Source organism: Pelophylax lessonae (assembly GCF_965119305.1).
Source record: "Pelophylax lessonae genome assembly, chromosome: 3".
NCBI classification, from domain to species: Eukaryota; Metazoa; Chordata; class Amphibia; order Anura; family Ranidae; genus Pelophylax; species Pelophylax lessonae.
In genome coordinates this window covers 316,043,363-316,057,026 of record NC_138770.1, presented here as the reverse complement: position 1 = coordinate 316,057,026, position 13,664 = coordinate 316,043,363, and the positions used below count along the sequence as shown (strand labels likewise).

General features: G+C 43.0%; 1 protein-coding gene across 1 annotated transcript in view; it reads right to left on the bottom strand.

The window, feature by feature from the left end:
- ABCF3 (ATP binding cassette subfamily F member 3) overlaps positions 1-13,664 on the bottom strand; it is a 62,834-nt gene that overhangs the window by 12,930 nt on the left and 36,240 nt on the right. Inside the window, exons 10-13 of the mRNA XM_082252509.1 lie at positions 3,212-3,268; positions 3,089-3,111; positions 2,619-2,674; positions 2,330-2,530 (exon numbers count right to left, since the gene is read on the bottom strand). Coding sequence (XP_082108635.1) covers positions 2,330-2,530; positions 2,619-2,674; positions 3,089-3,111; positions 3,212-3,268 — 337 coding nt within the window. The remainder of the gene's footprint in view (positions 1-2,329; positions 2,531-2,618; positions 2,675-3,088; positions 3,112-3,211; positions 3,269-13,664) is intronic.

Here is a 13,664-nt window from a genome sequence, read left to right as displayed (position 1 = left end):
AAGTCCTTAAAAAGGTAACCAACATTTTTATCTTTTTTTGTTTGCTTTAAAAATCCCTAAATAGTATCAATCATTCCCAATCCTTCATTTCCACCCGGATTTGAATCTCCTGGGGTTTTTTGTTACTGGGTTGCTTCAAAGATGACTCCTTTCCAAACCTTACCTATCCCGAGAGGTTTCAAATCCGTTGCGGATTTGTAGTCCTCGGCACCTATCGCAATCAAATTATTTTGATACCCGTAGGACAAACATTAAGTGTTATTCACAGTGCAATCTTGACGAAAACTCTGACTATTACACCCTTTGAATCCAATTGCAAAAATGATCCCCACTTAGCAGGAATGATCTCCTGTATGACAACATAACTGCTAAATGGACACCCCTTCCATTAAATATTGTCACTAAGGCCCCTTTCACACTTGTGCAACTTCAAAGTCGCGCAATTTTACAGCGATTTTGCCGCGACTTTGATTAGGTTTAAATGTCTTTGGCCTTAAAATGCTTCAAAATCGTGACAAAGTAGTGCAGGGACTACTTTGAAGTCGGTGCGACTTCAAGTCGCACATATATGAATGGTACTCATTGGAAATAATGGAGAACGACTTGTCATGCGATTTTGCAGTCCCAAATCGAATGACAAGTCGCACAAGTGTGAAAGGGGCCTAAATGGGAACCTACAGCAAACATTGGATCAAATACACTGGGGCCACCTTGAGTTATCTTTCAAAATATAAATCAAAAAAATTTCTGCGCTAAGTCAAAACAATATGAAAAATGTGAAACAAAACAAGCTGCATACACAGACTCATAGAACAAAGTCAAAACAATACATAACCAATATGTGTTGCGCTAGAGAATGAATAATGAACAAGTGATAAAGGACACCAAAGAAATGTCCTTCAATACAAAAATAGTCCCAAAAATAGTATAAAAAGTCCTTACGTGAAAAAAAGAGGGTAAATAAAGAGTGCCCAAAAAAGAAAGTTTAATAGATAGACCACAGCAAGCTTAACAATAGGGGCAAGTCAAAAGGATCCCACAGGACACTCCTCTGAGTTCTCGTAGGTAGTAGATCCAGGGAGAGCTGGAGCAGATGTCATCAAAATAAAGCCAATCCTCACATAGAGATGGGTAAGGCCCATATAAGAATAATCCAGAAAGGAGGAGAAGAGGCACATAGCATGATACCGTAATAAAAAAAAACTTATTTTGGGTGGTTCCAGAAACGACGTAGCCACGCCCCCAACGTCGGCCCGAGACTTTCCTAGTACATGCGGGACGCCGCAGCTGCGATCTATATGTATGGGACATACTGTTTATGCTCGCCTGCCAATATTTTGGAGTAAGTGTTATTCTTAATAAATAAGGTTTTTTATTACGGTAAAACACAACAGGAGAACACAACAATAGCTCCGCATGAGGGATTCTCCCATCAACACTTACTGTGTTGATGGAGGAAACTAGCAATTTTCTTTCTTGCAACCCATAGTTGCTGGAAAGAAAATTGCATCATCTATGGTCGGCTTAAATTTGTCCAGAAATTCTTATAAATCAGCCACGACACCTTTAGAAACAACTAAAAAACAAAAAATATATATATGTTTTTTTGCTGTGTGAATGGGAACACAAACATATAGTGGGGTTATCCTTAAACTTTGACTGCAAAAGTGGAAATACCCCTTAAAAAAGGAAAAGTCCAGCTAAAAGTTCTATTTCAGTTAGAAATGGAGTCCCCCCCCCCACCCCCCGACTTGGAGTCGTCCACTGGCATCTTACATCTCTTGGAGGCTCCCGCAGCAATATTTCTCAGTCAATGATTCCTGGCTCTAAAGCCACTCTCCAGAACACTTATTCTCCAAAATATATAGGAATATATGAAAAAAATTATTGAATCCCCCTTATAATACCCAGAATAAGTATGCATGCACAGAGATCTAACTTTCAAAATATCTGCGACTCACCTCTCCCTAAATGGTCTTAGGTCCCTCACTAACATCTTATATCCAGCTTCTTCCCAGGTGTCGCTTGTGGCCATCTTTATTGGCTGGCCGAGGATGGCATCACTCCTTAGCATGTGCAGGCGTTTAGTCATCCTGGCACACATGATCTGTACCAGAATGTACACTTGTACATTCTAAAGAAGACTGCGAGCAGGCAGGTAGACTTATTTTATTGCAGAAGAGGCACTGTATGTCTCTTCTGCGAAAAAGCCTTCCTGCTTGCAGTTCTTTGAATAGAGACTTTTGTTCCACTTTAGCTCAGCATATCTGCCAAAAACAAAATGGACTTACACTTTACAGGACTACAACTGTAAGTTGCCCAGCATTACCTGTATGTGTTCACGATACTGATGTTGTGCCTCATACTCCCTCTGCTGGTTCTTCAAGCGCTCCTCCTTAGTTTTTAGAAAGCTCTCAAAGTTGCCACGGTACCCTTCCAATCGCTGGCTATGTAAATGCACAATGTCTGTGGCCACTGCATTCAAGAAGTTACGGTCGTGGGAAACAACTAAGATGGTAGAGGGCCAGGTCTGTAAAACGATTCAAGATGTTAAATTACAAAAATGCAGAGACAAATGTCTAAAAGCTGGCCATGAAACCGACCAGTGGCATACAGACCTGTAAGTAGTTCTCCAACCACAAAATGGCCCGCACATCCAACATGTTTGTAGGCTCTGTGCAAATAAAAAAAATAAAAAAAAATAGTTTAATCCATGAAAAAGGTATGACTTAAGGCATCCGGGGTGGTGTGGTGGGTCTAGTGGCTTATCGGTCATCAAAATTTATTGGGTCCTGAACTCATTACCTACTCAATGCTACTCTTTGCATGGGGTATGTTCTCTATGTATTAATATAGTTTTCCTCAGGAAACTTTCTCTCACCACCCCAAATCACACTGGTAGTTTACCTGTTTTTTGAGCAAATGGGCCCTGGTTTGTGTGTAAAAGCTTTTAAAACTGTGACATTAAAATATTGTAAGCGCTTCAGAGGAAAGAGTATATATGAATTGATTTATGTATCCTGTACTATATAGCATTGACACTTTATAAATAAAACATGGTAGGATGCCTGCACATGAAAATACTTACCATCAAGTAACAGCAGATCTGGTCTGATAAAACAAAAGATAATTTGTTAATATTCTGCATGTCTATATTTTGTATTTTAACACCACTACTGCTAATAATTTTAAAAGTAAAATAAACACTTACCTTGCAAAAAGAGCACGAGCCAATGCCAACCTCATACGCCAACCACCAGAAAACTCCCTGGAAAAAAAAAAAAAACATATGAAACATGTCACCTTCTACTGAGGGACCCAAATACTCCTGCAGCCATTACAGTGTGGTGAGCAGATAGGCTTTCTGCCTTTAAATAATCTATATTCATATATATATATATATATATATATATATATATATATATATATATACACATATATACATATATACATATATACACACACACACACACACACACACATACAAACACACACATACAAACACACACATACAAACACACACACACACCTCAGAACAATTAAAGGAACACTTCTTATTTAGGATATAGCATCAAGTCAATTAAACTTCTGGGATATTGATCTGATCGATTAAGTAGCAGAGGGGGTTGTTAATCAGTTTCAGCTGCATTGGTGTTAATGAAATTAACAGGTGAACTAGATGGTCGACAAGGAAACAACCTCCAAAACCAGAATGGTTTTACAGATGTAGGCCACTGAAATTTTTTTTCCCTACTCATTTTTTCTGACTGTTTTTCACTAGTTTTGCATTTGGCTAGGGTCAGTGTCACTACTGATAGCATGAGGCGATACCTGGACCCTATAGAGGTTGCACAGGTAGTCCAACTCCAGGATGGCACATCAATATGTGCCATTGCCAGAAGGTTTGCTGTGTCTCACAGCACTGTCTCTAGAGCATGGAAGAGATTCCAGGAGACAGGCAGTTACTCTAGGAGTGCTGGACAGGGGCGTACAAGGTCCTTAAATCCATTAGCAGGACCGATATCTGCTCCTTTGTGCAAAGGAAGAACAGGATAAGCACTGCCATAGCCCTACAAAATGACCTCCAGCAGGCCACTGGTGTGAATATCTCTGACCAAACAACCAGAAACAGACTCCATGAGGGTGGCCTGAGAGCCCGACCTCCTCTAGTGGGCCCTGTGCTCACTGCCTGGCATGGTGGAGCTCGACTGGCATTTTGCCATTGAACAATGGAATTGGCAGGTCCGCCATTGGCGCCTTGTGCTTTTCACAGATGAGAGCAGGTTTACCCTGAGCACATGTGACAGATGTGAAAGGGTCTGGAGAAGCCATAGAGAACATTACGCTGCCTGTAACATCGTTCCGCGTGACCGGTTTGGTGGTGGGTCAGTGATGGTCTGGGGAGGCATATCCATGGAAGGACTTACAGACCGCTACAGGCTAGCCAATAGCATCCAGACTACCATTAGCTATCAGGGTGAAATTCTTGGACCCATTGTCAGACCCTATGCTAGTGCAGTGGGTCTTGGGTTCCTCCTGGTGCAATGCCCAGCCTCATGTGGCGAGAGTATGCAACCAGTTCCTGGAGGATAAATTAATTGATACCACTGAATGGCCCCCATGCTCGCCAGACCAAAATAAAATAGAACACCTCTGGGACATTATGTTTCAGTCCATCCAACACCGCCAGGTAGCATCTCAGTCTGTTCAGGAGCTCAGTGATACCCTGGTCTAGATCTGGGAGGAAATACCCCAGGACACCATCCGTCGTCTCATTAAGAGCATGCCCCAACGTACAAACTACTAAGTACCATTTTGAGTTGTTGCAATGAAATTTCAGCAAAATGGACTAGCCTGCTGCATCATTGTTTAGCCAGATATGATCTTCTTAACCATTGTGACGTTCCAAAGCAGTGTTAAACATGAGGGGTGGGAACAGTGAAAAATAAATTCCCAAGGCTAAACTATAGGCCAACCAGGTAAACAGGAGCTCAAGCAAAACAAATGGAGCTCACCTGAAAAAACAATACACTCTCAAAGAGGACCAGATCCTCTAAACAGCAGCCTGCAAAAACCTTGCAGCCAAAGGAAGCATCCGCAGATGCCAACAGATCCACTTTATAGAACTTTGTGAAAGTGTGCACCAACGACCAAGAGGCTGCCTTGCAAACCTGCTTCACTGATGCCTGATGACGGAGAGCCCAGCAGGCATTAAGCGCCCGAGTAGAATGTGCCTTGACAGGGAAAGGAGGAACCTGACCCTGGATAGAATAGACCTGAACCACCGTCTGGTCTCATCCATCTGGAAACGGTCAGAGGAAACGGACAACCCTTTCCGAGGCTCATTCGTGAGCACAAATAGTGAGTCTGACTTCCTAAAAGGACTCCGTAGCTGCCAGGCACACCCTAATTGCCCGGTCCACACCCAAAGCATGCAAAGCAATTTCCCTTGGATTGGCCTGGGACACAGGGAAGGCAACACAATGAATTCATTCAACTGAAAATCAGAGACAACCTAAGGAAGGAACGATGGACAGGGGCGAAGAACCACCTAACCACTGTGAACCACCAGTAAGGTGAACACCAGGATAACACTACCAATTCCGACACCCTGCACACAGAGGTGAAAGCCACCATATAAAGGCCACCTTCTGGGACAGCTTAAGCAGGGGACTCTCCTGAAGATTCTCAAAAAGAGGCTTCTGGAGGACAGAACACCAAATCGAGGTCCCAAGGCAGCAACAGAGACTGCACTGGAGGTGTCAAGTGCCTAACTCCTTGAAGTAAAGTATGCACCAAGGAGTATGTTGCCAAGGGCTATTGAAATAAGATCGATACCTGACCCTTGATAGTACTCAAGGCCAGTTTCTGCTCAACCCCCTCCCGTTGAAGGAAGGTCAACATCCGAGTCACCGAACAAGAGCGAGGATGAACCCCAAGAGACTCACATCACGAAATGTAGGTCTTCCACGTACGACGGTAGATCTTCCTAGAAGTAGGTTTCCTAGCTTTTAACAGCGTTAGAAACACCGACTCATGACTGTAAAGCAGGATGGAAGATTGGTCCTTGGAACAGCAGATTCTCCCTGAGAGGAAGCTTCCAAGTAACATTGGCAACCAGTCGCACCAGATCGGCACACCAGATTGGCGTACCAAGCACAGTGTGGCCAGTCCAGGGCCACTATGATGAATGGAATCCCTTCTGCCTCGATCCTGCGCAGAAGTCTTCGCAGAAGCTTGAAAGGAGGGAAGGCTTAAATCAGACAATACTTACATAGTTACATAGTTAGTGAGGTTGAAAAAAGACACCAGTCCATCCAGTTCAACCTATGATGTGTTTGTGTGTTTGCTGTCAACCGTACATTGTATACCCCTCAATGTTGTGGTCTTTAAGGTGCCCATCTAATAGTTTTTTTGAAACCATCGATGCTCCCTGCTGATACCACTGTTTGCGGAAGAGAATTCCACATCCTTACTGCTCTCACAGTGAAGAACCCCCTGCGTATTTTAAAGGTTAAACCGCCTTTCCTCTAGTTTTAGTGAGTGGCCACGTGTCTTATTGTATTCCCTTTCTCTGAATAGGTTTTTCCATATGCTAGGGTTGCCAGTACAATATTTGTACATTGATATCATATCCCCTCTCAATCGTCTCTTCTCCAGAGAGAATAAGTTCAGTGCTTGTAGTCTTTCCACATAGCTGATGTCCCCCATTTCCCTAATTATTTTTGTTGCCCTTCTCTGGACTGTCTCCAGTTCCAGCACATCCTTCCTGAGGACCGGTGCTCAGAACTGGACAGCATACTCCAGATGTGGCCGGACCAGAGTCTTGTAGAGTGGGAGAATAATCTCTTTATTTCTGGAGTGAATCCCCTTTTTTATACATCCCAGTATTCTGTTGGCTTTGCTTGCAGCGGCTTGGCATTGCATGCCGCTGCCAAGCCTGTTGTCTACCAGTACCCCCAGATCCTTTTCCATCCTAGACTTACCCAGAGGTTCCCCCCCTAGTGAGTAGCTTGCTTTCTGGTTTCTGGCACCCAGGTGCATTACTTTACATTTTTTAACATTAAACCTCATCTGCCATGTAGTTGCCCACCCCATAATTTTGTTCAGGTCTGCTTGTAAGGTTTCCACATCCTGCCCAGAAGATATTGGCCTGCTTAGTTTAGTATCATCCGCAAATACTGAGATTTTACTCGATATCCCCTCCTCTAGATCATTTATGAATAAATTAAACAGGATTGGCCCCAGGACAGGACCCCGCTTTCCACACCCGCCCAATCTGAGTACTCCCCATTAATCACCACCCTTTGCAACCTCCCCTGGAGCCAGTTCTCTATCCAGGTACTCACCTTATAGTCCATACCTACCTTCCTTAGTTTGAACAGTAAGCGTTTGTGGGGAACGGTGTCAAAGGCCTTTGCGAAGTCCAGGTACACCACATCCACAGGCTTACCTTTATCTAGGTGGCAGCTCACTTCATCATAGAAGGTTAATAGATTGGTTTGGCAATAACGATTTGAATCCATGCTGATTACTACTAATAATACCATTTTCATTACTAAAGTCTTGTATGTGGTCCCTTAACATCCCCTCCAAAATCTTGCAGACTACTGATGTTAGGCTGACCGGCCTATAATTACCCGGGATATATCTCGGCCCCTTTTTAAATATTGGTATCACGTTGGCTTTTTTCCAATCAGCTGGCACCATACCCGTCTGTAAACTATCCTTAAAGATCAAGAATAATGGTCTGGCAATCACCTGGCTGAGCTCTTTAAGAACCCTCGGGTGCAAGCCATCCGGTCCCCGTGGTTTATTTATGTTAAGTTTCTCTAGTTTAGTTCTAAGTCTATCTTCTGTTAGCCATGGCGGTATTTCCTGAGGTGTGTTGTTTAGTTTGGCCTTACAAGCTGGGTTAGTGTAGCCCCCCCCCCCCCCCCCCCGATTCTTTTGTGAAGACTGAAGAGGAAGAAATTATTTAACACTACCGGCTTTTCCCTGTCCTCTGTGGCCAAAACTCCCTTATCGTCTTTTATGGGGCCAATGTGTTCTGGCCTCGCTTTCTTACTGTTTATATACTTAAAGAATTTCTTGGGGTTCTTTTTACTCTCTTCCGCTATAGGTCTCTCGTGTTCTATTTTAGCCGCCCTGATTTCGTCTTCACATTTCTTATTACACTCTTTGTAATGCTTGAATGCTGCCAATGACCCCTCAGTCTTATATTTTTTTAAGGCCTTTCCCTTTAGCATTAATATGCATTTTTATGTTGGAGTTTAGCCACCCAGGGTTTAGTTTTGCTCTTTTAAATTTATTTCCCTTTGGAATGCACTGGTCAATTCCTTTGTTAAGTATGCTTTTGAAGCACTCCCATTTTTCCTCCGTGTTTCCACGGGGCCACCAGCGTATCAGTGGCATCTGCCAGAGGATCCCGTGACCGAGCCACAAACCTCTGCACCTTTCTGTTGAGGCGGGAAGCCAACAGATCCACCTGGGGGATGCCCCACCGGAGACACAACTGATGAAACACCTGCGGATGAAGGGACCACTCCCCTTGGTCCAACAGCTGCCGAGTGAGGTAATCCGCCTGCCAATTGTCCACAGGAATGTGTACGATGGAGAGGACTGGAACCAACTGTTCTGCCCACCTTAGAATGGCGGCTACCTCCAGAGCTGCTAGGACACTTCTTGTGCCCTCCTGGTGACTGACATAAGCCACGGCCGTGGCACTGTCTGATTGAATACGCACTGGACATCCCTGAAGATGAACCATCCAATGTTCTAGGCACAGTCTGATCGCTCGGAGTTCCAAGACATTGATCAGTAGTCTGTCTATGGACTCTTCCAGTGTTCAGATCCCCTGAGCAGAATATTTGCAGAGGATGCCTCCCCAATCAGACAGGCTGGCATCCGTGGTGACCACTGTCCAATACAAGGGGAGGAAGGATTTTCCCAGCCAGAGCGCCAAAGAATGAAGCCACCATAACAGGGACTCTTTTGTTCCCCGGCTCAGCTGGGTCTAATTGTCCAGAGACTGCGGAGTCTTGTCCCATTTGGCCAGAATCTCCCTGCAGAGACCTCGTATGGAACTGTGCAAACGGAACCGCCTCAAAAGGTAGACACCATCAGGTCCAGCACCCGCATGCAAGTCCAGAGAAATGACCATCTGCTGGACAGCAGGAGACGAACTGCAGCCTGTAGTTTCTGGAGTTTGTACAGAGGAAGGAGCACTCTGGCTAAGGCCGAGTCCAGAGTCAGAAAGTGTAATTTGTGGATGAAACCAGAGCAGACGTCTACAAATTAAGAATTCTGCCCAACTCCCTCAAGCTTATATGGTGATTTCCAGGTTTTCCACGAGAGCAGTAGGAGACTCCGCTCGCAGAAGGAGGATTTCCAAGTAGCCCAGTACCGCGATCTCTCATTGGCATAACAATGCTGACACCGGGGCCAACAATTTCATGAAGACCTGAGCAGAGGTAAGACCAAAAGGTAACACCACAAACTGATAATGCTCCTCTCCCACGGCAAAGCGGAGGAAGTGCTATAGACCGACACATATTGGAATGTGAAGATAAGCATCCTTTATGTTAAATCCCCCTGATGCAGGGAAGCCATCACAGTGCGAACGGACTCCATTCTGAACTTCTGCACCCACACAGTTCAGAGCCTTGAGGTCCAGAATTGGACGCACCTTGCCTTCCTTTCTGGGGACTGTAAACAGGTTTGAGTAAATACCCCTGAAAGTAGGGGAAGAAGAGATTGGACTTTATAGGCACCAATATAAAATAGTATATTCTTTATTGAAAAATTTACAAAAGCACATAAATAACAAACCACAAAAAAGGGACATATAAAAAGAACAACATGTCATACACGTCAATAATTACAATAAGGCGGCAGAGCCTCCAAACAGTAGTGCAAATCACATAGCCTTATCAGGTATTGGTTATCATACAGTGTTCACAGGTGATACAAAGATGACCTGTGTTCATGAGGCGGCCCTGGAGAAGGGATAGCCGTCTCCAAAGGGTCGTCTGTACATAGTAGATGCAGATGTTAGGTTGAATCCCAGCTGCTCTACATGTTTCGCTTAACCTATTAAGCTTCTTCTGGAGCATATATGGTAAAGGCAAACATCTGCATAAGGACAAAGCAATGACAATGAGTATTCTTATGTAAAGACACAACGTTTACATTTTTAAAAAACACAAAACGAGTTATTATACAGTCGTGACTGAGTAGGTCTAATAATCAGTCAACACATGATTACATTTGAGGCTACATGCCATACCCTTGTCACAGCAAAGGACCAAGAGAAAATTTTTTTTCATTGCTTTTTCTTTTTCCCTCCCCAGTTCACTCCTCCCCTTTCTTCTTTCTCTTCTCTTCCTGCCACCCTGCCCTTTTATTCTTACTTTTTTTTTTTTTTCTCCATTTTCTCTTGGTCCTTTGCTGTGACAAGGGTATGGCATGTAGCCTCAAATGTAATCATGTGTTGACTGATTATTAGACCTACTCAGTCACGACTGTATAATAACTCGTTTTGTGTTTTTTAAAAAAGGTAAACGTTGTGTCTTTACATAAGAATACTCATTGTCATTGCTTTGTCCTTATGCAGATGTTTGCCTTTACCATATATGCTCCAGAAGAAGCTTAATAGGTTAAGCGAAACATGTAGAGCAGCTGGGATTCAACCTAACATCTGCATCTACTATGTACAGACGACCCTTTGGAGACGGCTATCCCTTCTCCAGGGCCGCCTCATGAACACAGGTCATCTTTGTATCACCTGTGAACACTGTATGATAACCAATACCTGATAAGGCTATGTGATTTGCACTACTGTTTGGAGGCTCTGCCGCCTTATTGTAATTATTGACGTGTATGACATGTTGTTCTTTTTATATGTCCCTTTTTTGTGGTTTGTTATTTATGTGCTTTTGTAAATTTTTCAATAAAGAATATACTATTTTATATTGGTGCCTATAAAGTCCAATCTCTTCTTCCCCTACTTTCATCATTTTGCCAATTAGGATGTGGCACCTTTTAGTTACCTTCTCTTTGGTGTGCCTAGACACCCTGCGACCTAGGAGCGCACATACTTAATTATTCTGATTAAATACCCCTGAAAACGCTCCGAAATTGGAACCATCACCCATAAAGTAAAAGGTCTGTAAAAGAAAAAGAGCCTGTAAGTGGACCAAGGACAGTCGCACGTCGGAAGAAAGTTGCGGGTCACCCTAAGATAACCGCTCCTGCTCCCAGGATGCTTCAGGTTTGTGGTAAAGTAGTACCAATTATCATAAACACAGAGGGGAGGGGTAGGACCTGTGTCTCTCAATGGACTCCAAAAAATGGCTTTTACAGTAAGTACAAAAACCCAGGAATTCAGAGACTACCAGGTCATCCAAAAGCAGCCCAACTGAGGGTGAGCAACAAGCACTAACATAACTAAAAAAAGTCAACAGAACTAGGAACTGCCTGCAGCTCAAAGAGCCGCCTGCATGACTTTAAGCTGGCATCAGAAGAGGCCTGAAGATCCACCTGGTTAAACTTAAAGAATATGAACAAAAAATCTGGGTTGCTTGACTCTGAAAATTCCAAGAAGCACTCACAGATCTAGTAGAGTGCACCTTGGAAGAAAAGGTTGGAACCTCAACCCAGTTACAGGAAAAGTTTTTTTTTTTTTTTGGGATAAGAGTTTTAATTGCCACTGTTTTTGAACAGCTTGGTCTGTGAAAGTGGAAGTAAACCCTATCATTTTCAGCCAAGGAAGCTGCCATATTGGGCCCAGTTTAATCCTAAACTGCCATCATACTGCGCATGTGATCAGTTATGACACCAGCTATTGGATGGTTTGACAGTATAGTTGAGAGCACAACCAATGTCAAGTGCCAGAAATACAACTTTTTTGAAATGGTTAAATCAATGTATTAACTTCTGCTTTAAGACTATAAGCTTGAACACTGATCTGTCTGAGCCACTGAAAAATGACGGAAGGAGAAGTAGGTTCCCTTGAGGAGGATAATCAGGAAGGACAAGGAGAGTCAGTCTTTTCAATGGAGGCGGTGGCTGCAAGCTGGAGTCGGATAGAGGGATGGAAGAAGGATAGAAGGACTATGTCCTGATTAGGTAAAAAGCAGAAATTATCTTCAGGACAAAAGGGTTTCAACAATCCTGGTGTAAGATCAGAAAGGTTTCTTTACAGGAGTAGCCTTTTAGCTGAGACACTCACCTCGCAGAGGTGATAGCAACAAGTAACACAAGCTTGTGAGTGAGGGTGGAAATGGGACTATCCTTGATCAATTCAATGTCAGTATTTTGAAGTGCAGAGAGAACTAAATTCAGATCCCACAGACTCACAGGGAACAGAAAAAGGGAAGCCACATAGAAGACACTTATATGTCCCTTAAAACCTGGGTTTCAACAACTATGCTGTAAAAGCCAGGGACCATGAAGAAGAATAGTACTGTAAAATTTGTCCTTGATCCAGACAAACTTATCAAGTCGAAGTACCACATCTGCCTAGGCCAGTCTGAAGTGATTATGATCACTGTGATGTTCTCAATTCAGAGATCTGATGGAAGGAGTTTCAGGGAAGCAAAGGCATAGGTCAGTATGTACTGATCCACTGGAGATCCCAGAGAATTCACTGCTTCCGCTAAAGAGTCCCTGTCCCTGGAGGCAAACCTGTTGGCAAGCTGTTGGCTAAGGAAGTGTGCCTGCCAACTGTCCACGTCTGGGATGTAAATGGCAGATAGGGCTGGAACATGAAGTTCTGGTAAGGACAGGATCCACTTTACCTCTTGCCATGGTGAGACTTCTGCTTCATCCATGATGATTGATGCACGCCTTTAACCACTTTACCACCGGAGGATTTTCCTGCTTAACGTCCAGGCCACTTTTTGCAACTTGGCACTGCGTGATTTTACCTGACAATTGCGCGGTCATGCAACCCTGTACCCAAACGAAATTTACGTCCTTTTTTTCCCACAAACAGAGCTTACTTTTGGTGGTATTTGATCGCCTCTGCGCTTTTCATTTTTTGCGACATTAATAAAAAAAAGAGCGACAATTTTGCGAAAAAATTAACATTTTCTACTTTGACAGTTAAAAAATATCCAATATATTCAATCTTTGTCATATATTTAGGCCAAAATGTATTTAGCTATATATGTCTTTGACAAAAAATGTCTCAATGAGCGTATTTTTAACTGCTCTAAGACCGGAAGATTTTACCCCATTCCTGACCAGGCTATATTATGCGATTCGGCACTGCGTTACTTTAACGGACAATTGCGTGGTCGTGCGACGCTGTTCCCCTATTTAAATTTATGTCCTTTTTTTCCCCACAAATAGAGCTTTCTTTGGTGGTATTTGATCACCTGTGCGATTTTAAATTTTTGAAAAAAGAGCGACAATTTTGAAAAAAAAAAAAAAACAATATTTTTTACATTCTGATATAGAACTTCAACAAAAAAAAATGTAAAAAAAAAATCTAAATTTTTTAACATTTTAGGCCAATTGGTTTTCTGCTACATATTTTTGGTAAAAAAAAAACCAAAAAAAAAAAACACAATAAGCATATTTTGATTGGTTTGCGCAAAAGTTATCTCGTTTACCAACTACGGGAAAGATTTGTCATTTTTATTGTTTATTTATTTTTA